Here is a 27,695-nt window from a genome sequence, read left to right on the forward strand (position 1 = left end):
TTTTCCCACTGAACATAAGGAACGTCGGCCCCCCCAACGCTATTAACCCCTCGCCGCCCGTCGGACCTTGTGACCGTGTGTGTGTGATACGATCCATGAAGTGTTTCCAGATTGTGTGTATATTTGTAATTTAAGAAGATTGTAAGTACTGCGAAATATATTATTTTATTGAGTCCAACACTCGGCCGCTTTGTGCATTCTCTGGGGAGGAAGGGGTGTGTGTGTGTGTGTGTGTTTATGTATATATATATATATATATATATAACTATATATATAACTGGGTTGGTGACAACAGGATACACTTTTATATAACAACTTACCCTTTACTGTATGTCTAACCACCTGCAGAGGGTGGGTTGGTATGAGGGCCAAGCCATTTGCAGCTTTCACTAGCCAGAATAGACCTATATCAGTACTGTATGCAGCATGGCTATACTTCAGTGAAACCTGTGCCGCAGGCCGTAATGATCATTATGCAGCCACGCACATAAAGGCTGTATATAGGTTTTAGCAATGCTATATCCCAGGCCTGGACTGGGATTCAAAATAGGGCCCTGGAACAGCCCCCCCAGCAGCAGAGACTTTTGCACCCTATAGCCCCCCGACATTCCCAGAGCCCCCACATTACCAGCCTTATTGCTCCCCTGTCTAATGGAATAAACTAGCGCTGGGCACAGCTTCCCCTTGTTGCTATAGTTTATACATGAGCAGTGGCCGCTCCATGTTGTAGCACTTACCCTTCCCAGCTACAGTCAGGTACATACCCCCCAACATTTGAAAAATGAAAAGAGGGACAAAAAGATTTGGTGTGGGCAAATTTTTTTTGAACATGCCCACTTTTGTAGCCACGCCCCAATTACCACACCAATAGCCCCCATAGACAGTACCCCCCATACACAATGCCCCCTAGTAAGTGCCCCCATAGACCATACCCCCCATACACAATGCCCCCCTAGTAAGTGCCCCCATAGACAGTACCCCCCATACACAATGCCCCCCTAGTAAGTGCCCCCATACACAATGCCCCCATAGAGAGTGCCCCTCATACACAATGCCCCCCTAGTAAGTGCCCCCATAGACAGTACCCCCCCATACACAATGCCCCTCTAGTAAGTGCCCCCATAGACAGTACCCCCCATACATAATGCCCCCATAGAGAGTGCCCCTCATACACAATGCCCCCATAGAGAGTGCCCCTCATACACAATGCCCCCCTAGTAAGTGCCCCTATAGACAGTACCCCCATACACAATGCCCCCATAGAGAGTGCCCCTCATACACAATGCCCCCCTAGTAAGTGCCCCCATAGACAGTACCCCCCATACACAATGCCCCCCTAGTAAGTGCCCCCATAGACAGTACCCCCCATACACAATGCCCCCATAGACAGTACCCCCATACATATTGCCCCCATAGACAGTACCCCCCATACACAATGCCCCCATAGACAGTACCCCCATACACAATGCCCCCATAGACAGTACCCCCATACACAATGCCCCCCTAGTAAGTGCCCCCATAGACAGTGCCCCCATACACAATGCCCCCATAGACAGTGCCCCCCATACACAATGCCCCCATAGACAGTGCCCCCCATACACAATGCCCCCATAGACAGTGCCCCCATACACAATGCCCCCATAGACAGTGCCCCTCATAGACGCTCCTTGTGCAGCGGTGACAGGCCCTTTTATAAGGTTGTGCCCCGTGTGTACTGACGTCACACTTGCCCACAGGCGCAACCGTATAAAAGGGCCTGTCAACGCCGCAGAAGAAGAAGGAGCGCCCGGCTCCAGCCAGTGCATCCCGCTGTGCTCCATAGTTCCATGAATGTCCAGCGTTTCCATAATCTATTGTGTAATCCACAGAATGTCATAAGAGAGACGCTGATTTTTCAGGAGTTGCCCTGATTTAACCTGCCCCCCCCCCCCCCAGGCACAGGGGCACAAAGGATTTGCTGAAACTGTCTGTCACTCCTTTCAAACTCTGTTGCTCTTTTGGTTCTGCCCAGAGGGGGGTACAGTAAGTGGTATATTCCACCAAATGATATAAATGTTCTCTCAGAGTCGGACGCCACCTAGTGACAGAGCTGGAATTAGTCTTTATATATAACTGACTGGAGGAACTGGGGGAGGCGGCGCTGGGGGACGGATGCGGTTCACGCCTCATTTAGCGCGGCCGCGTACATTACATAAACAGAGGCTGTACGGCGAGTGAAAGCGAGGCTTGGCACGCAGGGCAGAGCTCTAGCCGGAAGTACAGTCCGCGCTGTCATGGCCAATGTGCGGCTGGAGTTCAGAAGCAGCGCCGGGGATGCTGATCCTCAGGCCAGGCCTCTACTGGTGCTCGGGCAGCTGCCCAACCTGCAACGGGCCCCCTGGGCGGAACTGAAGGGGAAGCTCTTCCCGAAAGTCACCGAAGAGGTGAGAGGAGAGGGAATTAGTTCTTGTTATATGTCCCTATGCCCGGTGCCTGCACTCATTCCACTGTTACTATGAGAGAGGGTGCGTAGCAACATAGGCTTCCCCTAAAGGGAGAGAGAAATTACCCCCATTGTACCCCCAGAGAGAGAGGAGAATTACCCCCCCCCCTTGTACCCCCAGAGAGAGAGGAGAATTACCCCCCCTTGTACCCCCAGAGAGAGAGGAGAATTACCCCCCCTTGTACCCCAGAGAGAGAGGAGAATGACCCCCCCTTGTACCCCAGAGAGAGAGGAGAATTACCCCCCCCCTTGTACCCCCAGAGAGAGAGGAGAATTACCCCCCCCTTGTACCCCCAGAGAGAGAGAGGAGAATGACCCCCCCTTGTACCCCCAGAGAGAGAGGAGAATGACCCCCCCCTTGTACCCCCAGAGAGAGAGGAGAATGACCCCCCCTTGTACCCCCAGAGAGAGAGGAGAATTACCCCCCCTTGTACCCCCAGAGAGAGAGGAGAATGACCCCCCTTGTACCCCCAGAGAGAGAGGAGAATGACCCCCCCTTGTACCCCCAGAGAGAGAGGAGAATTACCCCCCCCTTGTACCCCCAGAGAGAGAGGAGAATGACCCCCCTTGTACCCCCAGAGAGAGAGGAGAATGACCCCCCTTGTACCCCCAGAGACAGAGAAGAGAATGACCCCCCTTGTACCCCCAGAGAGAGAGGAGAATGACCCCCCCTTGTACCCCCAGAGAGAGAGGAGAATGACCCCCCCCTTGTACCCCCAGAGAGAGAGAGGAGAATGGCCCCCCTTGTACCCCCAGAGAGAGAGGAGAATGACCCCCCCTTGTACCCCCAGAGAGAGAGGAGAATGACGCCCCTTGTACCCCCAGAGAGAGAGAGGAGAATGACCCCCCTTGTACCCCCAGAGAGAGAGGAGAATGACCCCCCCATGTACCCCCAGAGAGAGAGAGGAGAATGACCCCCCCTTGTACCCCCAGAGAGAGAGGAGAATGACGCCCCTTGTACCCCCAGAGAGAGAGAGGAGAATGACCCCCCCTTGTACCCCCAGAGAGAGAGGAGAATGACGCCCCTTGTACCCCCAGAGAGAGAGGAGAATGACCCCCCCCCTTGTACCCCCAGAGAGAGAGGAGAATGACCCCCCTTGTACCCCCAGAGAGAGAGGAGAATGACCCCCCCCCTTGTACCCCCAGAGAGAGAGGAGAATGACCCCCCTTGTACCCCCAGAGAGAGAGGAGAATGACCCCCCCCCTTGTACCCCCAGAGAGAGAGGAGAATGACCCCCCCATGTACCCCCAGAGAGAGAGAGGAGAATGACCCCCCATGTACCCCCAGAGAGAGAGAGGAGAATGACCCCCCCATGTACCCCCAGAGAGAGAGAGGAGAATGACCCCCCCTTGTACCCCCAGAGAGAGAGGAGAATGACGCCCCTTGTACCCCCAGAGAGAGAGAGGAGAATGACCCCCCTTGTACCCCCAGAGAGAGAGGAGAATGACCCCCCCCCTTGTACCCCCAGAGAGAGAGGAGAATGACCCCCCTTGTACCCCCAGAGAGAGAGGAGAATGACGCCCCTTGTACCCCCAGAGAGAGAGAGGAGAATGACCCCCCTTGTACCCCCAGAGAGAGAGGAGAATGACCCCCCCATGTACCCCCAGAGAGAGAGGAGAATGACCCCCCCCCTTGTACCCCCAGAGAGAGAGGAGAATGACCCCCCCTTGTACCCCCAGAGAGAGAGGAGAATGACCCCCCCCCTTGTACCCCCAGAGAGAGAGGAGAATGACCCCCCTTGTACCCCCAGAGAGAGGGGAGAATGACCCCCCTTGTACCCCCAGAGAGAGAGGAGAATGACCCCCCCCCCCTTGTACCCCCAGAGAGAGAGGAGAATGACCCCCCTTGTACCCCCAGAGAGAGAGGAGAATGACCCCCCCTTGTACCCCCAGAGAGAGAGGAGAATGACCCCCCCTTGTACCCCCAGAGAGAGAGGAGAATGACCCCCCCTTGTACCCCCAGAGAGAGAGGAGAATTACCCCCCCCTTGTACCCCCAGAGAGAGAGGAGAATGACCCCCCCTTGTACCCCCAGAGACAGAGAGGAGAATGACCCCCCTTGTACCCCCAGAGAGAGAGAGGAGAATGACCCCCCCCTTGTACCCCCAGAGAGAGAGGAGAATGACCCCCCCTTGTACCCCAGAGAGAGAGGAGAATGACCCCCCCTTGTACCCCCAAAGAGAGAGGAGAATGACCCCCCCTTGTACCCCCAGAGACAGAGAGGAGAATGACCCCCCTTGTACCCCCAGAGAGAGAGGAGAATGACCCCCCCTTGTACCCCCAGAGAGAGAGGAGAATGACCCCCCCTTGTACCCCCAGAGAGAGAGAGGAGAATGACCCCCCCTGTACCCCCAGAGAGAGAGGAGAATGACCCCCCCCTTGTACCCCCAGAGAGAGAGGAGAATGACCACCCCTTGTACCCCCAGAGAGAGAGAGGAGAATTACCCCCCTTGTACCCCCAGAGAGAGAGGAGAATGACCCCCCCTTGTACCCCCAGAGAGAGAAGAGAATGACCCCCATTGTACCCCCAGAGAGAGAGGAGAATGACCCCCCCTTGTACCCCCAGAGAGAGAGAGGAGAATGACCCCCCCTGTACCCCCAGAGAGAGAGGAGAATGACCCCCCCCCTTGTACCCCCAGAGAGAGAGGAGAATGACAGTAGATGAGCCCCCGGCTGAGGGGCCGTAACAGCAGTTTGTTAGTCATTTCACCCCCACAGTGCCGGGCGCCGCGTCAGCATTTCTCTATTTTATCAGCTTTTCCTCAATGGACTCTGTCCCTATTGTACTGATACAACTTTATGGTTACTTTTTATTGGGGTGTTGCATAACTGTCACTCTCTGCACTGCTGGTTCTGACTCCTGATACAACTCCCCAATACCCATTCATTCCTCATTCTCACTGGGTTTATAGTTATGTGTAACTGTCACTGTGTCTGTCCCTTTCCCTTCCCTGCACTGTTGGTTCTGACTCCTGATACAACTCCCCAATATCCATTCATCCCTCATTCTCACTGGGTTTATAGTTATGTGTAACTGTCACTGTGTCTGTCCCTTTCCCTTCCCTGCACTGCTGGTTCTGACTCCTGATACAACTCCCCAATATCCATTCATCCCTCATTCTCACTGGGTTTATAGTTATGTGTAACTGTCACTGTGTCTGTCCCTTCCCTGCACTGCTGGTTCTGACTCCTGATACAACTCCCCAATACCCATTCATCCCTCATTCTCACTGGGTTTATAGTTATGTGTAACTGTCACTGTGTCTGTCCCTTTCCCTTCTCTGCACTGCTGGTTCTGACTCCTGATACAACTCCCCAATATCCATTCATCCCTCATTCTCACTGGGTTTATAGTTATGTGTAACTGTCACTGTGTCTGTCCCTTTCCCTTCCCTGCACTGCTGGTTCTGACTCCTGATACAACTCCCCAATATCCATTCATCCCTCATTCTCACTGGGTTTATAGTTATGTGTAACTGTCACTGTGTCTGTCCCTTTCCCTTCCCTGCACTGCTGGTTCTGACTCCTGATACAACTCCCCAATACCCATTCATCCCTCATTCTCACTGGGTTTATAGTTATGTGTAACTGTCACTGTGTCTGTCCCTTTCCCTTCCCTGCACTGCTGGTTCTGACTCCTGATACAACTCCCCAATACCCATTCATCCCTCATTCTCACTGGGTTTATAGTTATGTGTAACTGTCACTGTGTCTGTCCCTTTCCCTTCCCTGCACTGCTGGTTCTGACTCCTGATACAACTCCCCAATACCCATTCATCCCTCATTCTCACTGGGTTTATAGTTATGTGTAACTGTCACTGTGTCTGTCCCTTTCCCTTCCCTGCACTGCTGGTTCTGACTCCTGATACAACTCCCCAATATCCATTCATCCCTCATTCTCACTGGGTTTATAGTTATGTGTAACTGTCACTGTGTCTGTCCCTTTCCCTTCCCTGCACTGCTGGTTCTGACTCCTGATACAACTCCCCAATATCCATTCATTCCTCATTCTCACTGGGTTTATAGTTATGTGTAACTGTCACTGTGTCTGTCCCTTTCCCTTCCCTGCACTGCTGGTTCTGACTCCTGATACAACTCCCCAATATCCATTCATTCCTCATTCTCACTGGGTTTATAGTTATGTGTAACTGTCACTGTGTCTGTCCCTTTCCCTTCCCTGCACTGCTGGTTCTGACTCCTGATACAACTCCCCAATACCCATTCATTCCTCATTCTCACTGGGTTTATAGTTATGTGTAACTGTCACTGTGTCTGTCCCTTTCCCTTCCCTGCACTGCTGGTTCTGACTCCTGATACAACTCCCCAATATCCATTCATTCCTCATTCTCACTGGGTTTATAGTTATGTGTAACTGTCACTGTGTCTGTCCCTTTCCCTTCCCTGCACTGCTGGTTCTGACTCCTGATACAACTCCCCAATACCCATTCATTCCTCATTCTCACTGGGTTTATAGTTATGTGTAACTGTCACTGTGCCTGTCCCTTTCCCTTCCCTGCACTGCTGGTTCTGACTCCTGATACAACTCCCCAATACCCATTCATTCCTCATTCTCACTGGGTTTATAGTTATGTGTAACTGTCACTGTGTCTGTCCCTTTCCCTTCCCTGCACTGCTGGTTCTGACTCCTGATACAACTCCCCAATATCCATTCATTCCTCATTCTCACTGGGTTTATAGTTATGTGTAACTGTCACTGTGTCTGTCCCTTTCCCTTCCCTGCACTGCTGGTTCTGACTCCTGATACAACTCCCCAATACCCATTCATTCCTCATTCTCACTGGGTTTATAGTTATGTGTAACTGTCACTGTGTCTGTCCCTTTCCCTTCCCTGCACTGCTGGTTCTGACTCCTGATTTCCATTCCTTACTAGATATGGCAGAGTGCCCTGAGCTCGCTGAGCCCCAACCCTACAGACAACTGCCCCCTGTACCTGAACTTTGCTACCGTGGCCGCGTTGCCCTCCCGAGTCAGCCGGCACAACAGCCCCTCAGCAGCGCATTTTATTACCCGGCTGATCCGTAACAGCCTCCCCGGGGGGGCAAACCGCTGTATCTTGGTAAGTCCCCAGACCGAGTGTTCTTGACTGGTTTGTATAATGGACTCTTCCATATCTGTTATTCCTATTTGTACTAGGGGGTGGGGCTTAACCTTTCCAGTCTAACAACATGGCTGCCTCAGTAACAAAATGGCAGATCGTTTCCCTCTGTTGTTCTGGTTGTTTCTGGTCCAGTAATGTAACTTGTGGGTTCTAGATGGTTTGCGAGCGCTCGGAGGTATTCGCCAGCGCCTGCGCCATCGCCCGGGCCTTCCCGCTTTTCAGCCGCCGCTCCAGCGCCTCCCGCCGGGCAGACAAGAAGAGCGTGGTGGTGGAGTTCCTTGTTACCGGGCAGAACAACGGCCCTATGGAAGAGTCCACTCTGAAGGTACATTAACCCCCTCCTGCCCGTCTCCCCGTCCCGTTCTGCCCGCCTGTGCCAACGTTCTTACTCTGTCTCTGCCAGTGCTTGGAGAGTGCCACGGAAGGGGTGCGGCTGGCCGCTCGCATTGTGGATACTCCGTGTAGTGAAATGAACACCGATCACTTTGTGGAGGTCAGTACCCCCCCTCCTGCGTAATGGATCTGCCATTTCCTGCTGTAATGTGATTGGCTCAACCGTAAGTAACTGTCCCGTCTCTTCCCAGGAGATTAAGGCTGTGGCGCGGGACCTGGGGATCACTCCGCTCATTATAAGGGACGAGGAGCTGAATCAGAGAGGATTCGGAGGTACTTCATTTCCCAGGGTGCCACAGTCATGTGACCTGTGCTCTGATAAACTTCATTTACACTTTACTGCTGCGCTGCAAGTTGGAGTGATATCCCCCCCCCTCACCCCCAGCAGCCGATCAGCAGAACAATGGGAAGGGAGCAAGATAGCAGCTCCCAGTAGGTATCAGAATAGCACTCAATAGTAAGAAATCCAAGTCCGGCTTGGGACTCCTCCAGTTACATGGGAGTAGGAGAAACAATAGGTTAGCTGAAAGCAGTTCTAATGTGTAGCGCTGGCTGAAAGCTCAGACTCAGGCACACTTTACTGCAGCGCTGCAAGTTGGAGTGATATCCCCCCCTCCCCCCCAGCAGCCGATCAGCAGAACAATGGGAAGGGAGCAAGATAGCAGCTCCCAGTAGGTATCAGAATAGCACTCAATAGTAAGAAATCCAAGTCCGGCTTGGGACTCCTCCAGTTACATGGGAGTAGGAGAAATAGGTTAGCTGAAAGCAGTTCTAATGTGTAGCGCTGGCTGAAAGCTCAGACTCAGGCACACTTTACTGCTGCGCTGCAAGTTGGAGTGATATCCCCCCCCCCTCACCCCCAGCAGCCGATCAGCAGAACAATGGGAAGGGAGCAAGATAGCAGCTCCCAGTAGGTATCAGAATAGCACTCAATAGTAAGAAATCCAAGTCCGGCTTGGGACTCCTCCAGTTACATGGGAGTAGGAGAAACAATAGGTTAGCTGAAAGCAGTTCTAATGTGTAGTGCCGGCTCCTTACATAGACAGGTAGGTAACAGGGTTCATATATTTACTTTTTAGGCATCTACGGCGTGGGAAAAGCAGCAGAACACCCCCCTGCCCTGGTGATCCTAAGCCACGCCCCCGAGGGAGCCACTCAAACCATTGCCTGGGTGGGAAAAGGCATTGTGTATGACACCGGCGGACTCAGCATTAAGGGGAAGGTAAACCTCTGCCTTTATATCCTGAATCTCCCATATCTGTGAGCCAGACTCACCCCGTGTGTTTCTGTTTGGGGCAGACCACCATGCCGGGAATGAAGAGAGACTGTGGGGGAGCAGCGGCAGTTCTGGGAGCCTTTAAAGCAGCTGTGAAGCAGGTAAATATATAATATAACTTAATATATAACATAATAGGGATCCAGTGAGCCTGTTTGCCCATAGCGATGCCCTGTGTCCGTGCCAGCTTAGCTGTCCTACTGTGGTTGGCAGGTTCTGCCCCCTGGGGAAAGGGCAACTCAGTCAACTGGCAGCCATTTTGTTTAAGGTTTTTTTTCTGCTCTGACTTATAGGGTTTCAAGGACAATCTTCATGCCGTCTTCTGTTTGGCGGAGAATTCCGTGGGTCCCAAAGCCACGAGGCCGGATGATATCCACGTGCTGTATTCTGGGAAGTAAGGAGCCTCTCTTTATAGTCATAGGGCTCCGGAAACATTGCTTCCCTGTAACCTGCAAGTATAGAATATCTGTATACCGAGCACCTACTCCCAGCAGCCTCTGACTCCCGGGGGCTTCTGGGTAATGCTGGAGGGTATTAAGAGCCACAGAATGGGTGCTTTCATGATTAAGTAATAAGTTTGTTAAAGGGATAGTTCACCCTAAAATAACACTTAGCTCTCCATTTGGTATTTTAGCTGCTATCTGGTTGCTTGGGTCATTTTTACCCTAGTAACCAGGCAGTGGTTTACACGAGAGATAGGAACGTGAATAGGGGAGGGGCTGAATAGAAAGATAAGGAATAAACAGTAACAATAATAATAAAACTGGAGCCTCACAGAGCAATAGGTTTTGGCTGCCGGGGTCAGTTATCCTGTTGCTAGGGCTCAAATTACCTTAGCAACCACGGAGTGGTTTGAATGAGAGGCTGGTATATGAATAGGGGAGGGGCTGAATAGAAAGATAAGGAATAAAAAGTAACAATAAAACTGGAGCCTCACAGAGCAATAGGGTTTGGCTGCCGGGGTCAGTGACCCCCATTTGAAAGCTGCAAAGATGTAGACGAGAAAGGAAAATAATTCAAAAACTATATAAAAAAAAAAAAAGTTGCTAGGAATAGGGCATTATATCAGATCAAACGTAAAGGTGAACCGCCCCTTTAAATGGAGGGACGTTATTGGCTGCTGAGGACCAATGAGTTCAGGTCTAAACCCCTCCTGTTTCCTTCCTGTGTCTGACAGAACGGTCGAGATAAACAACACGGACGCAGAAGGCAGGTTGGTACTGGCCGACGGGGTCTCCTACGCCTGCAAAGATCTGGGGGCTGATATCATTTTGGACATGGCAACTCTAACGGGGGCCCAGGTATGTACGGGGTATAGGGATATATAAAGCAGGGGTGGGCAAACTACGGCCCGCGGGCCACATCCTGCCCGCCGACTCCGGCCCCCTTAAAAGAATTATGGGCCCTGATTGGTTGCATCCAGTGCGTGCATGTGATGTCAGCACACACGGGGCACAACCATATAAAAGGATGCAGCGGGGAGCCATAGGGAGCTGCAGGTCACTGGGGGGGGGAGATGGAGGGTGCTGGGAAGGATGCTGGGGAATGGAGCTGCAGGATGCTGGGGGTGGAGCAGAAGGATGCTGGGGGGGGGCTGGGGAATGGAGCTGCAGGGTGCTGGGGGTGGAGAAGAAGGATGCTGGGGCGGGAGCTGGAGGGTGCTGGGAAGGATGTTGTGGGGGAGCTGGGGAATGGAGCTGCAGGGTGCTGGGGGTTGAGCAGAAGGATGCTGGGGGGGGAGCTGGGGAATGGAGCTGCAGGGTGCTGCGGGTGGAGAAGAAGGATGCTGGGGCGGGAGCTGGAAGATGCCGGGGGGGTAGCTGGAGGATGTTGAGGAAGATTCTGGGGAGTGAACCTGGAGGATGTTGAGGAGGATGCTGGGGGTGGGGAGCTGGAGGATGCTGGGGGTGGGGAGCTGGAGGATGCTAGGGGGTGGGGAGCTGGAGGATGCTGGGGGTGGGGAGCTGGAGGATGCTAGGGGTTGGGGAGCTGGAGGATGCTGGGGAGTGGAGCTGGAGGATGTTGAGGAGGATGCTGGGGTGGGGAGCTGGAGGATGCTGGGGGGAGCTGGAGGATGCTGGGGGTGGGGAGCTGGAGGATGCTAGGGGTTGGGGAGCTGGAGGATGCTGGGGAGTGGAGCTGGAGGATGTTGAGGAGGATGCTGGGGTGGGGAGCTGGAGGATGCTGGGGGGAGCTGGAGGATGCTGGGGGTGGGGAGCTGGAGGATGCTGGGGGTGGGGAGCTGGAGGATGCTGGGGGTGGGGAGCTGGAGGATGTTGGGGAGGATGCTGGGGGGAGCTGGAGGATGCTGGGGAGTGGAGCTGGAGGATGTTGGGGAGGATGCTGGGGGGGAGCTGGAGGATGCTGGGGAGTGGAGCTGCAGGATGTTGGGGAGGATGCTGGGTGGGGGCTGAGAGGCCCTGTGATTTCTGATGGCAGCCGTGGGCGTAACGCTTGCCCGGCCCGTCTGTAAATCAATGTGGCCCCTGAGCCAAAAAGTTTGCCCACCCCTGATATAAAGGGAAGGGGGGAAGCATTTACCTGCAGTACAGCTGCTTCCAACCCCCCTGCTAATGTATTCCCCCCCCCCTACATCTGCTTCTCTGTATCCAGCCCTCAGTGTCCCCCTCTCTGTTCCTTTTGTGTGTCCCAAATGTCCTTAAATGGCTTTACTGACAGGTTTCAGCTCTATGGGAAGGTCAGTCCCCCCCCCCCACCCCACCCGACCCTGACACCCCGTATCTCTGTTACACCATGAAATCTAATCCGTCGCTGCACCTTCAGTAAAGCGCCTCGTGTTTGGCTCTGTGTCTCTCATACACCCAATGGGAATATGTAACATAGTAGCTGAGCTTGGAAAAAGAACCTTGGGCTTTAACCTTTCGTTGGCTTCTAGTTTATCCAGATAAAATACATTTAAAGCTTATTGCTATTGCCTCAGGTAGGGCAGGTTACACTGGGTCCATAAAGGGGTAACTATTGGGGCACGAGCAGTATTTGGGGGGGGGGGAGTAGCAGGACTTTTGCTTTGTTACCAATTGCCCTCCCCCCCCCCAGGGCATTGCAACCGGTAAATACCACGCCGCCGTCCTGACCAACAGCGAGGAGTGGGAAGCCGCGTGCGTCAAAGCCGGGAGGAAATGCGGGGACCTCGTCCACCCCCTGGTTTATTGCCCCGAGCTGCACTTCAACGAGTTTTCCTCAGCCGTGGCTGATATGAAGAACTCTGTGGCCGTGAGTATTAAGGATTTGCCCCCCTATGTGCCGGCGCATCTCTGACTACTGGTACCCACACCATGAGACTGTTTGGTCCCCCCTATGTGCCGGCGCAGGTCCGACTACTGGTACCCACACCATGAGACTGTTTGGTCCCCCCTATGTGCCGGCGCAGGTCCGACTACTGGTACCCACACCATGAGACTGTTTGGTCCCCCCTATGTGCCGGCGCAGGTCCGACTACTGGTACCCACACCATGAGACTGTTTGGTCCCCCCTATGTGCCGGCGTAGGTCCGACTACTGGTACCCACACCATGAGACTGTTTGATTGGTCCCCCCTATGTGCCGGCGCAGGTCCGACTACTGGTACCCACACCATGAGACTGTTTGATTGGTCCCCCCTATGTGCCGGCGCAGGTCCGACTACTGGTACCCACACCATGAGACTGTTTGATTGGTCCCCCCTATGTGCCGGCGCAGGTCCGACTACTGGTACCCACACCATGAGACTGTTTGATTGGTCCCCCCTATGTGCCGGCGCAGGTCCGACTACTGGTACCCACACCATGAGACTGTTTGGTCCCCCCTATGTGCCGGCGCAGGTCCGACTACTGGTACCCACACCATGAGACTGTTTGATTGGTCCCCCCTATGTGCCGGCGCAGGTCCGACTACTGGTACCCACACCATGAGACTGTTTGATTGGTCCCCCCTATGTGCCGGCGCAGGTCCGACTACTGGTACCCACACCATGAGACTGTTTGATTGGTCCCCCCTATGTGCCGGCGCAGGTCCGACTACTGGTACCCACACCATGAGACTGTTTGATTGGTCCCAGGGAAATGCCGCCGGGTAGTGCAGGTTAAAGGGAAAGTTCAGTGTAGAAATGAAACTGGGTACAACAGACGGACTGGGCAAAATAAAACATTTCCATATAGTTAGTTAGGGAAAAATGTCATCTATAAAGGCTGGAGTGGGCAGATGTCTAACATAATAGCCAGAACACTACTTCCTGCTTCAGCTCTGTTACGAGTCAGTAACCAATCAGTGACTTGAGGGGGGGACATATGGAGCATAACTGTTCAGTTGGTTCTTGAGCAGCAGGTCAGATTCAAACTCAAACTAACTGACAGTTATGCCCCCCTCAAGTCACTGATTGGTTACTGACATGTAACAGAGCTGAAGCAGGAAGTAGTGTTCTGGCTATTATGTTAGACTGCCCACTTTATAAATTACATTTTCCCTAACTAACTATATTGAAATGTTTTGTTTTGCCCAGTCCGTCTATTACCCCCCTGTCTTGTTACAATTTCTGAATTAATTTTGTTTATAAAGTTTAGGCCATAATTCCCTTTATCTCCAGTTCTGCGGGATTATGCCCCGCCCCCTGCGCTTGTGATGCCCAAGTAAATCTGTTCTTTATCCCTCAGGACCGGGAGAATGCACAGAGCTCCTGCGCCGGCCTCTTTATTGCCTCCCACATCGGGTTCGACTGGCCTGGGGTGTGGGTGCACGTGGACATCGCGTCTCCTGTCCATGCTGTGAGTATTGCCTCGTGGCCCAAGGGAACATCCATGGGGCTAGCCATATTCTTCATTTCCCAGCGTGCCACAGCCATGTGACCTGTGCTCTGATAAACTTCACTCACACTTTACTGCTGCGCTGCAAGTTGGAGTGATACCCCCCCCCCCCCTCACCCCCAGCAGCCGATCAGCAGAACAATGGGAAGGGAGCAAGATAGCAGCTCCCAGTAGGTATCAGAATAGCACTCAATAGTAAGAAATCCAAGTCCAGCTTGGGACTCCTCCAGTTACATGGGAGTAGGAGAAACAATAGGTTAGCTGAAAGCAGTTTTAATGTGTAGCGCTGGCTGAAAGCTCAGACTCAGGCACACTTTACTGCTGCGCTGCAAGTTGGAGTGATACCCCCCCCCCTCACCCCCAGCAGCCGATCAGCAGAACAATGGGAAGGGAGCAAGATAGCAGCTCCCAGTAGGTATCAGAATAGCACTCAATAGTAAGAAATCCAAGTCCGGCTTGGGACTCCTCCAGTTACATGGGAGTAGGTGAAACCTAGTGCATCCCTACCCATTGGTGCCATGATGTAACCCCCCCCCCATTCTTGTTCCCACAGGGTGAAAGAGCCACGGGTTTCGGGGTGGCCCTGCTCCTCTCCTTGTTCGGCCGCGCCTCTGAGGACCCCCTACTGAACATGGTCTCCCCGCTGGGAGAAGACAATATCACAGACAACAGCGACGAGAGAGATTCCAAAAGACGTCGGCTGGTGTAAACCTGCTCCCCCCCGAGGTTATTGCCGGACCCCTTACAGGGCAGTTCTGATACTGTACCCCCCCGGCTGTTATGTAATACGCGCACTGTCATTGTTTATTCTCCTTTGCATTGACACATGGGGGTGATATAATTTCTACTGACATATACTGCTTTTTGGTGTAAAAATGCTCCTCCAGTTCATCGCCAACCACTAATTATCACTCCAATTGAACCCCCTCCGCTGTGGTGTTGCCCCAGAGATGTAAAGAAAGTGATCCACCCCCCCCCCGCCCCCCCCATCTCCACAGTTTTCTCTTTGTAACCTTTTTATTAATGCTTTTCAGCAGAATACAAATCATTTGTTCGAATGCAACGCCTGCCGAGCGTATTTGTTCCATTCGCCCCAGTCTCTAATACCCCCCCCCGGGGCATTAATCCTCGTGTTTCTCCCTGGTCCACTTGATCATGGTTTCGGGAGACCTGTAGAGGAAGATGAGTTTAGCGAAGAGCTGCTCCTCCAGGTCCAGGTCGCCGGTCTCCCTCACCAGGAAGATGTCGGTGCAGAGTTTCAGGATCCGATCCACGTTGGGCAGCTCCTCGAACATGATGGAACGCGAGATCCCGTTGAAGAATTCCCGGATGAATTTGCCGATGACCAGGACGACGGACATGTAGAGGCCGACGATGCTGCGAGGTTGGATACAGCAAGCAATGGGTTAATAGACAGAACTTGGCCGGATCTTGGTTCCTAAATCTAGAACAGGGGTGGCCGGACTAGGAAATCGGGCCGACGTGGAATCCCCGGCTTGATCGTGGTCCACCAGAAATCCACAGGGATCGAATGTTGGACCGCGATCAACGTATTGGCCACCCCTGATCTAGGAGGTGCAACCAGGGCCGCCATCAGAAATCACAGGGCCCCTCACAACTAAATTTTCTAAACAATCAAATGAAACCGGCGGGCGTAGGTGCATTCGGGCCGAGGACTGCATCACCGATCCCATGTGGTCCCTGATCCGAAGGAAAAATCAAACCTGCCTGATCGAGGCCAGATATTGGTCGGGGGTCCCATATGCGTCTAAAGGGCCCGACTCAGCAGCTAAAAATGTCGCTGGGGGAGGCTGACCCCTGAAACAGTGTAACACAAGGCAGCAGCCTGACAGACCTGACTCGCTGGGGGAGACTGACCCCTGAAACACTGTAACACAAGGCAGCAGCCTGACAGACCTGACTCGCTGGGGGAGACTGACCCCTGAAACAGTGTAACACAAGGCAGCAGCCTGACAGACCTGACTCGCTGGGGGAGACTGACCCCTGAAACAGTGTAACACAAGGCAGCAGCCTGACAGACCTGACTCGCTGGGGGAGACTGACCCCTGAAACAGTGTAACACAAGGCAGCAGCCTGACAGACCTGACTCACTGGGGGAGACTGACCCCTGAAACACTGTAACACAAGGCAGCAGCCTGACAGACCTGACTCGCTGGGGGAGACTGACCCCTGAAACAGTGTAACACAAGGCAGCAGCCCGACAGACCTGACTCGCTGGGGGAGACTGACCCCTGAAACACTGTAACACAAGGCAGCAGCCTGACAGACCTGACTCGCTGGGGGAGACTGACCCCTGAAACACTGTAACACAAGGCAGCAGCCTGACAGACCTGACTCGCTGGGGGAGACTGACCCCTGAAACAGTGTAACACAGGGCAGCAGCCTGACAGACCTGACTCGCTGGGGGAGACTGACCCCTGAAACACTGTAACACAAGGCAGCAGCCTGACAGACCTGACTCGCTGGGGGAGACTGACCCCTGAAACAGTGTAACACAAGGCAGCAGCCTGACAGACCTGACTCGCTGGGGGAGACTGACCCCTGAAACAGTGTAACACAAGGCAGCAGCCTGACAGACCTGACTCGCTGGGGGAGACTGACCCCTGAAACACTGTAACACAAGGCAGCAGCCTGACAGACCTGACTCGCTGGGGGAGACTGACCCCTGAAACACTGTAACACAAGGCAGCAGCCTGACAGACCTGACTCGCTGGGGGAGACTGACCCCTGAAACACTGTAACACAAGGCAGCAGCCTGACAGACCTGACTCGCTGGGGGAGACTGACCCCTGAAACAGTGTAACACAAGGCAGCAGCCTGACAGACCTGACTCGCTGGGGGAGACTGACCCCTGAAACAGTGTAACACAAGGCAGCAGCCTGACAGACCTGACTCGCTGGGGGAGACTGACCCTGAAACAGTGTAACACAAGGCAGCAGCCTGACAGACCTGACTCGCTGGGGGAGACTGACCCCTGAAACAGTGTAACACAAGGCAGCAGCCTGACAGACCTGACTCGCTGGGGGAGACTGACCCCTGAAACAGTGTAACACAAGGCAGCAGCCTGACAGACCTGACTCGCTGGGGGAGACTGACCCCTGAAACACTGTAACACAAGGCAGCAGCCTGACAGACCTGACTCGCTGGGGGAGACTGACCCCTGAAACACTGTAACACAAGGCAGCAGCCTGACAGACCTGACTCGCTGGGGGAGACTGACCCCTGAAACACTGTAACACAAGGCAGCAGCCTGACAGACCTGACTCGCTGGGGGAGACTGACCCCTGAAACAGTGTAACACAAGGCAGCAGCCTGACAGACCTGACTCGCTGGGGGAGACTGACCCCTGAAACAGTGTAACACAAGGCAGCAGCCTGACAGACCTGGCTCGCTGGGGGAGACTGACCCCTGAAACACTGTAACACAAGGCAGCAGCCTGACAGACCTGACTCGCTGGGGGAGACTGACTCCTGAAACAGTGTAACACAAGGCAGCAGCCTGACAGACCTGACTCGCTGGGGGAGACTGACCCCTGAAACACTGTAACACAAGGCAGCAGCCTGACAGACCTGACTCGCTGGGGGAGACTGACCCCTGAAACAGTGTAACACAAGGCAGCAGCCTGACAGACCTGACTCGCTGGGGGAGACTGACCCCTGAAACAGTGTAACACAAGGCAGCAGCCTGACAGACCTGACTCGCTGGGGGAGACTGACCCCTGAAACACTGTAACACAAGGCAGCAGCCTGACAGACCTGACTCGCTGGGGGAGACTGACCCCTGACTTTATATAATGAGAAGCAGAGAGGGGCACGTACCCGTATCCCGCCAGGAAGCCCAGGCTTTGGGGACTCGCCTTATCATTGTACGTGATTAGTTCTATAGTGCGGCTGCAGCCGGCCGGAGCGCAGGCCGGGGCCCATTCCTGGATCAGCCACCATTCCGTCATTTGATTGGACGAGGAGTTAAGCGAAGCCGTCTCTAACTTCAGCGTCAGGTTGCGGAAGAAGGCGTATTTCTGTACATCCTCGGGCTTCTCCGAATGGGCTGAAGAATGAGACCCAGAGAAAATAAAGCTTTACCCTTTAGGACAAAGACACACTGAGCTACTTAGTAGCAGCTACTTGTCACGGCTACTAAACGCCAGAAACATAGACAATACTGAGAATTGCCTCTGCTAAACACACGTAGGGACAATTATCAGTAAATGATCAGCACTGTCTGTTTTAGTAGCCGCGAAAAGTAGCTGCTACTAGTAGCTCTGTGTGTCTTTAGGGTGAAGAGACACTATGTTACTAGTAGCAGCTACTTTTTCACGACTACTAAATGCCAGAAAATCCCCTGCCATAGACAATACTGAATATTCCCTCAGCTAAACACACGTAGAGACAATTATCAGTAAATGGATCAGCATTGTCTGTTTTAGTAGCCGCGACAAGTAACTGCTACTAAGTAGCTCTGTGTGTCTTCACCCTAAGGCAGAAGACACACGGAGCTACTTAGTAGCAGCTACTTGTCACGACTACTAAACACCAGAAAACCCCCTGCCATAGACAATACTGAGAGTTAATTCTGCTAAACACACGTAGGGACAATTATCAGTAAATGATCAGCATTGTCTGTTTCTGTAGCTGCTACTAATTAGCTCCGTGTGGCTTCACCCTAAGGGCTCTGGCACACGGGGAGATTAGTCGCCCGCGACAAAACTCCCTGTTCACAGGCGACTAATCTCCCCGAGTTGCCCTTCACCTGCCATCCCACCGCCGAAAATGTAAGTCGCCGGTGGGATGGCACACGCGGCGGCGGCGCGATTTCGCGCAAATCGGCGAAGTTGCCTCGCGAGGCTTTTTCGGCGATTTGCGCGAAATCGCGCCGCTGCGTGTGCCATCCCACCGCCGACTTACATGTTCGCCGGCGGGATGGCAGGTGAAGGGCAACTCGGGGAGATTAGTCGCCCGCGAACAGGGAGTTTTGTCGCGGGCGACTAATCTCCCCGTGTGCCAGAGCCCTAAAGGGCAGCCAGTTGGGGAGGGAAGCTGCCATATTGAGTTCATTTAATACGCAGTGCTTTGTGCTGACCCATAGATGGCGCTAGTATGCTGCTCTCCTTGGCTAAAGGACAAAAGGGAGAGTTTGGCAGGAATAATCCGCCTGGCGCCCCTCGGTAACGCTCTCACCTGTTATCAGCCGGTGTGCGATTTTGGCTTCGGAACCAGCGTTGGCTCGGAAATGTTTGGGCAAGATGTTCCGCAGCATCCTGTGGGCCAGAGAGACGGACAGTCTGTAAATCTGGACATTAGCCACGCCCCCTTTAAAGGGCAATTACACCATCATCATTTTATTTCTGTGAATGTTTTCCCTCATTGGTTCGATGGGTTCCATTGGCTCAGCTGTGGGTCCAACGGGCCCAGTAACGTACAGCGGCGGAATGATACATACACCGGCTCGCTGCGCTCCCCCCGCAGCATCTGCACAATCTGATCCCTGGTCTCTGCATCTTCGTAGCAAACCGTGTGCTTCCCAGAGGTCTCGGCGCTCTTCACAATGGATGCGTTTCTGCCAAGTGAAGCAGGGACACAAGTCACAAGAGGCTCTGTGATTGGCTATTTGGTAGCCTCTATGTGTACTGGCCTACAGGAGGCTCTGTGATGGGCTATTTGGTAGCCTCTATGTGAACTGTCGGCCTACAGGAGGCTCTGTGATTGGCTATTTGGTAGCCCCTATGTGGACTGTCGGCCTACAAGAGGTTCTGTGATTGGTTATTTGGTAGCCTCTATGTGGACTGGCCTATAGGAGGCTCTGTGATGGGCTATTTTGTAGCCTCTATGTGAACTGTCGGCCTACAAGAGGTTCTGTGATCGGCTATTTTGTAGCCTCTATGTGAACTGTCGGCCTACAGGAAGCTCTGTGATTGGCTATTTGGTAGCCCCTATGTGGACTGTCGGCCTACAAGAGGTTCTGTGATCGGCTATTTTGTAGCCTCTATGTGAACTGTCGGCCTACAGGAGGCTCTGTGATTGGCTATTTGGTAGCCTCTAAGTGAACTGGCCTACAGGGGGCTCTGTGATTGGCTATTTGGTAGCCTCTATGTGAACTGGCCTACAAGAGGCTCTGTTTAGACTGGTTTTTATTCAACCAAAACTTGCCTCCAAGCCAGGAACTTAAAAATAAGCCCCTCCTTTAGGGCCACTGGGAGCAACATCCAAGGGCAACATGGTGCTCCCAACTCACTGGTTGGGCATCGCTGCTCTAGAATCCCCCCCCCCCAGCTGTACCTGAGCAAACTCCAGTGGATGTCAAAGTAGATGCGCGTTGAGTTGGACAATTCCTCAATCATGGCCTCCCGGCTGGCCGGGCTGATGCTCCACAGGAGGCTGGCGTTGCTCTTTATTTTGGCAGTAACGATGTCCTCGGGCATGTAGTTGACTATGAATTGCATCGCAGACTGAAGTGATGGAAAGACCTAGCTTAGCGCGGGGGCAGAACAACTTGGGGGGGGGGGAACTGCAGAACCAGAGACTGACGGTACTCACCGGGTGAAGGGCGTATCTGTAGGTCAGTTCATTGTAGGCCACCGAAGAAAAGGGCACAAGGTTTTGTTGCTGGGCACTCATGGTGAACAAGGGCTAGAAAATAAGAGATGTTCTAGGTACTTACAGGGCCAACCGTTCGTCTGGATCTGTCTCTTTCCCCCCAAAAACACAGGTTCTGAACCTACCCAGAATGCTAGACCAGCATTCTAGAATACTAGATTAATGGTACTTTGGAAAATACCAGACTAGATCAACAGAATCAAACATCTCAGTCTACTGCTGTGCACCATTCTAGAGCAATAGACCAATCTATAACCTTGGGGCAACAAAACGATCTAGAAAATGAAACCACACCAGGACACTGTTGCTCAACAGAACAATAGAGAAGATCAGGCCAACCTGTGTCAAACCAGACCACGCCTGAACAATCCAGCAGACTAGAGAAATCTCTACCAGAACAATCTAGACCAGCGGTTCTCAACCTGAGAACCTTTCACAGGGGTCGCCTAAGACCATCAGAAAACACATATTTCCCATGGTCTTAGGAATCATTTTATGGTTGGGGGTCACCACAATATGAGGAACTGTATTAAAGGGTCACGGCATTAGGGTGGTTGAGAACCACTGACCTAGACCAACAGTCGAATCTAGAACATTATAATAATACACCGGTCATGTTTGAAGATTTCTAGGCAGCTTGGTTGTATAGAACTGCACAATTGTTGGTGGACGCGAGGCCCCTCCTACTGGGCAATCTGCTCAAACTGGTATGACCACAACCTGGCACAAGTGAAAACTGGGCTGAACGAGCGTCCAATTTGTTCCGTTGACCCTTAAATGGGTTCATTAGCAAACCCAGAATTCTATGGACCTGTAGAAACCGGCTGGACCAAAATGTAGTCTGCTATCCCAGATATTGGCACAGGTACCCCCACATTAAATAAACAGACCAGCCTGTTAGTAGGGTACATCTGGAAAGTCACATTGTTCTCCAGCTTTGCACAGTGCCATGGCGTTGGTCTCTAGACCTCTCTAGACCTCCCCCTTTAGACCTCTCTAGACCTCCCTAGACCCCTTTAGACGTCCCTAGACCCCTCTAGACCGTTCCTTCCAATGCTCCTTTCTTAATAAACCTCTCCAAATAACCACCATCGCCCCCTGGCCTTACCTCGTAGCCGCTGATACTGATCTTAATGGAGACATCTAACGGCTGATTGGTCACCCCTGCCACGGATTTCACCAGCGACATGAAGAGGAGCGGGAACCAGACGATGCAGATCAGGGCGAAAATAATGACTCCACCCATGCCGTACTTAACGATCTTTTTCTTCTTCTGCCCGGGGGGCTCGGGGTATTTCTAGTCAAAAACAAAGAGCACTATCCGTCAGTTTCCACTGGACTAAGCGCCACTTCCAGCCGACCAGGGCAGCCAATCCCTTCAGCCCTTGTACCTTCTCAGACTCTCGCCAGCATTTCATAATGAAGATATTGGCGTATATGTCCTCCACGCAGATCCAACTGGACAAGCTCAGGGTGGTGTCCGTCCAAATCCAGTCCATCACTGCCCTCATCTCCGTCAGAAAGGGAACCATCCGGAACCTGCAAAAACGGAAAAAAAGAACGTTCCGGACAAATTCACACTGGTAATTAGTAATATAATTAATGCTTTGGTTTCCGAAGCAACCGGTTGGCTCCTGTACCCAAATTCCATAGTGACACAGTCGAATAAAAACACAGGAAGGAAAACCCAATGTGCTAAATGCGTTACCCCTGGAACAGGAAGAGGTTGATGAAGTTGTAACTCTTGGTCAGAAAGTTGCCCAAGACGCGGTTGGGGTAGCCACACTTGATTTGGTAGGCGGAGAGGCCGAAGTACAAACATTTCACAAAGTACCACAACTGGGGGACCTGGTTTGTGTTGAACCTCCTACGGGGGGGGGGGCCCAAAGGAGTGGGGGTGAAGGGAGACAATAAGGAAAAGTGGGGGGAATAGAGAGAGAATGAACAGTAAATGGGTAATGGCAAATACATATTATCTGGTTACGATTTTATATAAACAACAATACAAATATTAGGGCAAGGGCCCTGCTCTCAACCCAACTGAACCCCGACTGTGAGCCTGACCCCCAACATCACTGCCCAACCTCACTAATGCTCTTGTGGCTGAATGGGAGCAACTCCCAGCAACACTGTTCCACCATCTAGTGGGAACCTTCCCAGAAGGGCAGGGGCAGTTATAGCAGCAAGGGGAGGGGCAACCCAACTGAACCCCTGTGGGATGGAACCCCGACTGTGAGCCTGACCCCCAACATCACTGCCCAACCTCACTAATGCTCTTGTGGCTGAATGGGAGCAACTCCCAGCAACACTGTTCCACCATCTAGTGGGAACCTTCCCAGAAGGGCAGGGGCAGTTATAGTGGCAAGGGGAGGGGCAACCCAACTTTATTTACATTTTCTATGTTGCCTGAGGACTGTACCTTTCTGTCACCCCCGGGAGGATGAAAAACATCCAGAAATGGATCCCAAACACCAGAACCACCTGGAAAACACACTTTCCAAACATGGTCTTGCGCAGGTAGATGGCCCTGTCCACTATCATGGTGCCGAACTGCAGGAGGAGCATCACAAGAAAAGCTTCGGGCACTTGGTCCTCCGACAAAGACTCTGTGATATCAGCAGCAGCTGAGTGTTTCTATGGGGGGGGGGGAGCAGGAGGAACAGAGGAACATCAATCAGGGCAAGAACAAAAATTCATAATGGGCATCAACTAATCAACCTCAGGCTTCTACTGACCCTGAGACCCCCACTCCTACTTGACTATAGGCATCTCCTGTCCCTCCCAATGGTTATCTATAAATGACGATCCCACCCATCCCTCACTGTCCACCTACATCTGGCTTCAAGCATTACCAAGTGATGCCAAAATCCACCTATATCTGACTTTAGCCTTTACCAACCGATGCCAAGGTCCATCAACATCTGATGACGAACATCACCAAGAGACTTGAAGGCCAACATACATCCAACTACAGACATTAACAACCGATGCCAAGGTCCATCAACATCTGGCTACTGACATTAACAAGTGATGCCAAGGTCCATTAACATCTGGCTACAGCCATTAACCGATGCCAAGGTCCATCAACATCTGGCTACAGCCATTACCAACCGATGCCAAGGTCCATCAATATCTGGCTACTGACATTAACAAGAAAGTCCAAGGTCCACCTATATCTGACTACAGACATTACCAACCGATGCCAAGGTCCATCAACATCTGGCTACTGACATTAACAAGAAAGCCCAAGGTCCACCTATATCTGACTACAGACATTACCAACCGATGCCAAGGTCCATCAACATCTGGCTACTGACATTAACAAGTGATGCCAAGGTCCATTAACATCTGGCTACAGCCATTAACCGATGCCAAGGTCCATCAACATCTGGCTACAGCCATTACCAACCGATGCCAAGGTCCATAAATATCTGGCTACAGACATTATCAAGAAAGTCCAAGGTCCACCTATATCTGACTACAGACATTACCAACCAATGCCAAGGTCCATCAACATCTGGCTACTGACATTAACAAGAAAGTCCAAGGTCCACCTATATCTGACTACAGACATTACCAACTGATGCCAAGGTCCATCAACATCTGGCTACTGACATTAACAAGAAAGTCCAAGGTCCACCTATATCTGACTACAGACATTACCAACTGATGCCAAGGTCCATCAACATCTGGCTACTGACATTAACAAGAAAGTCCAAGGTCCACCTATATCTGACTACAGACATTACCAACCGATGCCAAGGTCCATCAACATCTGGCTACTGACATTAACAAGAAAGTCCAAGGTCCACCTATATCTGACTACAGACATTACCAACTGATGCCAAGGTCCATCAACATCTGGCTACTGACATTAACAAGAAAGTCCAAGGTCCACCTATATCTGATTACAGACATTACCAACCGATGCCAAGGTCAATCAACATCTGACGACAAACATCACCAAGTGACGTGAAGGCCAACATACATCCAACTACAGACATTGACAAGAGATGCCAAGGTCCATCAACATCTGGATACTGACATTACCAAGAAAGTCCAAGGTCCACCCATATCTGACTACAACAAACCGATGCCAAGGTCCATCAACATCTGACAACAAACATCACCAAGTGACATGAAGGCCAACATACATCCAACTACAGACACTGACAAGTCATGCCAAGGTCCATCTCTATGTTCCTACAGACATAATCAGCCCCCCAGCTTGACCTTCTCTATAGCATACTCCATCTATATAAACTACAGGAATAAACTGGCCAATCGCGCTGCTCTGCCCATATGATCCACTGAAACATATACTGACCCACATTCACCCATTCTATTTTGAATTATGTTGAGATAAAGTTACAGAACCCCACAGACCGTGCAGAGAGACTGAATATAATGTTCTTACCCCGAATGCCCAGTACCCGAAGATGACAATGATGAAGTTGATGGCATCAACAAGAAACATGATGGCGTAGACGTCGCAGACAGGACTGTACTCGGGATGTATGATGTCATAGAAAAACTGGCGAATGGGCAGGTAGATCTGAAGTGCTCTGGGGGCGTAGAAAAGATACGGAAACAAGACGCCAGTAAAACGAAGTATGGGCCGTTATATATATAAATGTGCAGGGATTCCTTTGTGCCCCCAGAACAATCCATTGTAGACTTTCCCCAGGGCCACATGAAACTCCACCCATTTTCAAGGAAGATCCACCACTATTGGCGTCTATAATGTGTGATGACTGGGGCCATTGGGGGGGGGTATGGTGTTATCTAACTATAACCTACATCCTGATGTTACTGAGTAATGGAAACACTATGGCACCTCCTACCCATATGTATAAATACAGATATACAGAGAAGGAATGTTCTGGGCACACAATAAGCTGTACCCCCATACTGTACTGTCTAAGGGAAACACTATGGCACCTCCTACCCATATGTATAAATACAAATATACAGAGAGGGAATGTTCTGGGCACACAATAAGCTGTACCCCCATACTGTACTGTCTAAGGGAAACACTATGGCACCTCCTACCCATATGTATAAATACAAATATACAGAGAGGGAATGTTCTGGGCACACAATAAGCTGTACCCCCATACTGTACTGTCTAAGGGAAACACTATGGCACCTCCTACCCATATGTATAAATACAAATATACAGAGAGGGAATGTTCTGGGCACACAATAAGCTGTACCCCCATACTGTACTGTCTAAGGGAAACACTATGGCACCCCCTACCCATATGTATAAATACAAATATACAGAGAGGGAATGTTCTGGGCACACAATAAGCTGTACCCCCATACTGTACTGTCTAAGGGAAACACTATGGCACCTCCTACCCATATGTATAAATACAAATATACAGAGAGGGAATGTTCTGGGCACACAATAAGCTGTACCCCCATACTGTACAGTCTAAGGGAAACACTATGGCACCTCCTACCCATATGTATAAATACAAATATACAGAGAAGGAATGTTCTGGGCACACAATAAGCTGTACCCCCATACTGTACTGTCTAAGGGAAACACTATGGAACCCCCTACCCATATGTATAAATACAAATATACAGAGAAGGAATGTTCTGGGCACACAATAAGCTGTACCCCCATACTGTACTGTCTAAGGGAAACACTATGGAACCCCCTACCCATATGTATAAATACAAATATACAGAGAAGGAATGTTCTGGGCACACAATAAGCTGTACCCCCATACTGTACTGTCTAAGGGAAACACTATGGCACCTCCTACCCATATGTATAAATACAAATATACAGAGAGGGAATGTTCTGGGCACACAATAAGCTGTACCCCCATACTGTACTGTCTAAGGGAAACACTATGGCACCCCCTACCCATATGTATAAATACAAATATACAGAGAAGGAATGTTCTGGGCACACAATAAGCTGTACCCCCATACTGTACTGTCTAAGGGAAACACTATGGCACCCCCTACCCATATGTATAAATACAAATATACAGAGAAGGAATGTTCTGGGCACACAATAAGCTGTACCCCCATACTGTACTGTCTAAGGGAAACACTATGGCACCTCCTACCCATATGTATAAATACAAATATACAGAGAGGGAATGTTCTGGGCACACAATAAGCTGTACCCCCATACTGTACTGTCTAAGGGAAACACTATGGCACCTCCTACCCATATGTATAAATACAAATATACAGAGAGGGAATGTTCTGGGCACACAATAAGCTGTACCCCCATACTGTACTGTCTAAGGGAAACACTATGGCACCCCCTACCCATATGTATAAATACAAATATACAGAGAAGGAATGTTCTGGGCACACAATAAGCTGTACCCCCATACTGTACTGTCTAAGGGAAACACTATGGCACCCCCTACCCATATGTATAAATACAAATATACAGAGAAGGAATGTTCTGGGCACACAATAAGCTGTACCCCCATACTGTACTGTCTAAGGGAAACACTATGGCACCCCCTACCCATATGTATAAATACAAATATACAGAGAAGGAATGTTCTGGGCACACAATAAGCTGTACCCCCATACTGTACTGTCTAAGGGAAACACTATGGCACCCCCTACCCATATGTATAAATACAAATATACAGAGAAGGAATGTTCTGGGCACACAATAAGCTGTACCCCCATACTGTACTGTCTAAGGGAAACACTATGGCACCCCCTACCCATATGTATAAATACAAATATACAGAGAAGGAATGTTCTGGGCACACAATAAGCTGTACCCCCATACTGTACTGTCTAAGGGAAACACTATGGCACCCCCTACCCATATGTATATTCAGAGCTTTAGGACGTTACATTTTCATGGTGATCTTCTTGACTTTGATCCACTGCTGCTTTATCTTTTGCCTTATGGGCTGACGTTTCTTTTTGTGGTTCCACCGGAACCATTTCCATTTCCTCTTCGCTTCTTTCTTCTGGGTTTTCCCTGGTGAAATAAAATCACGAGAATTCGCAGCT

At 51.5% G+C, this 27,695-nt stretch overlaps 2 protein-coding genes across 2 annotated transcripts in view; one reads left to right on the plus strand and one right to left on the minus strand.

The window, feature by feature from the left end:
• Positions 1-2,270: 2,270 nt before the first annotated feature.
• On the plus strand, positions 2,271-15,125 carry npepl1 (aminopeptidase like 1). Its single transcript, NM_001032324.1, has 12 exons — positions 2,271-2,423; positions 7,373-7,558; positions 7,755-7,925; positions 8,004-8,093; positions 8,185-8,266; positions 9,073-9,215; positions 9,293-9,370; positions 9,563-9,663; positions 10,447-10,570; positions 12,327-12,503; positions 13,918-14,028; positions 14,621-15,125. The coding sequence occupies exons 1-12, from the start codon at positions 2,274-2,276 to the stop codon at positions 14,774-14,776; spliced, it is 1,569 nt and encodes a 522-aa protein (NP_001027495.1). The 5' UTR covers positions 2,271-2,273; the 3' UTR covers positions 14,777-15,125.
• Positions 15,066-27,695, minus strand: part of LOC100498074 (piezo-type mechanosensitive ion channel component 2) — a 43,245-nt gene continuing 30,615 nt past the window's right edge. The window contains exons 42-53 of the mRNA XM_031894502.1: positions 27,534-27,663; positions 25,099-25,246; positions 23,101-23,315; positions 22,390-22,548; positions 22,073-22,220; positions 21,790-21,978; positions 20,622-20,714; positions 20,364-20,533; positions 19,528-19,644; positions 19,266-19,345; positions 17,907-18,135; positions 15,066-15,444 (exon numbers count right to left, since the gene is read on the minus strand). Of these exons, the coding sequence (XP_031750362.1) occupies positions 15,189-15,444; positions 17,907-18,135; positions 19,266-19,345; positions 19,528-19,644; positions 20,364-20,533; positions 20,622-20,714; positions 21,790-21,978; positions 22,073-22,220; positions 22,390-22,548; positions 23,101-23,315; positions 25,099-25,246; positions 27,534-27,663 (1,934 nt within the window). The 3' untranslated portion in view covers positions 15,066-15,188. The remainder of the gene's footprint in view (positions 15,445-17,906; positions 18,136-19,265; positions 19,346-19,527; positions 19,645-20,363; positions 20,534-20,621; positions 20,715-21,789; positions 21,979-22,072; positions 22,221-22,389; positions 22,549-23,100; positions 23,316-25,098; positions 25,247-27,533; positions 27,664-27,695) is intronic.

The sequence above is a fragment of the Xenopus tropicalis genome, chromosome 10 (assembly GCF_000004195.4).
Source record: "Xenopus tropicalis strain Nigerian chromosome 10, UCB_Xtro_10.0, whole genome shotgun sequence".
Taxonomy (NCBI): Eukaryota; Metazoa; Chordata; class Amphibia; order Anura; family Pipidae; genus Xenopus; species Xenopus tropicalis.

Excerpts from the sequence above, each read along its gene's own strand:
- npepl1 (NM_001032324.1), top strand. The coding sequence starts at position 2,274 with ATGGCCAATGTGCGGCTGGAGTTCAGAAGCAGCGCCGGGGATGCTGAT. Across the intron at positions 7,926-8,003 it reads TGGAAGAGTCCACTCTGAAG|TGCTTGGAGAGTGCCACGGA; the intron begins GTACATTAACCC and ends TGTCTCTGCCAG. Across the intron at positions 8,267-9,072 it reads GAATCAGAGAGGATTCGGAG|GCATCTACGGCGTGGGAAAA; the intron begins GTACTTCATTTC and ends TTTACTTTTTAG.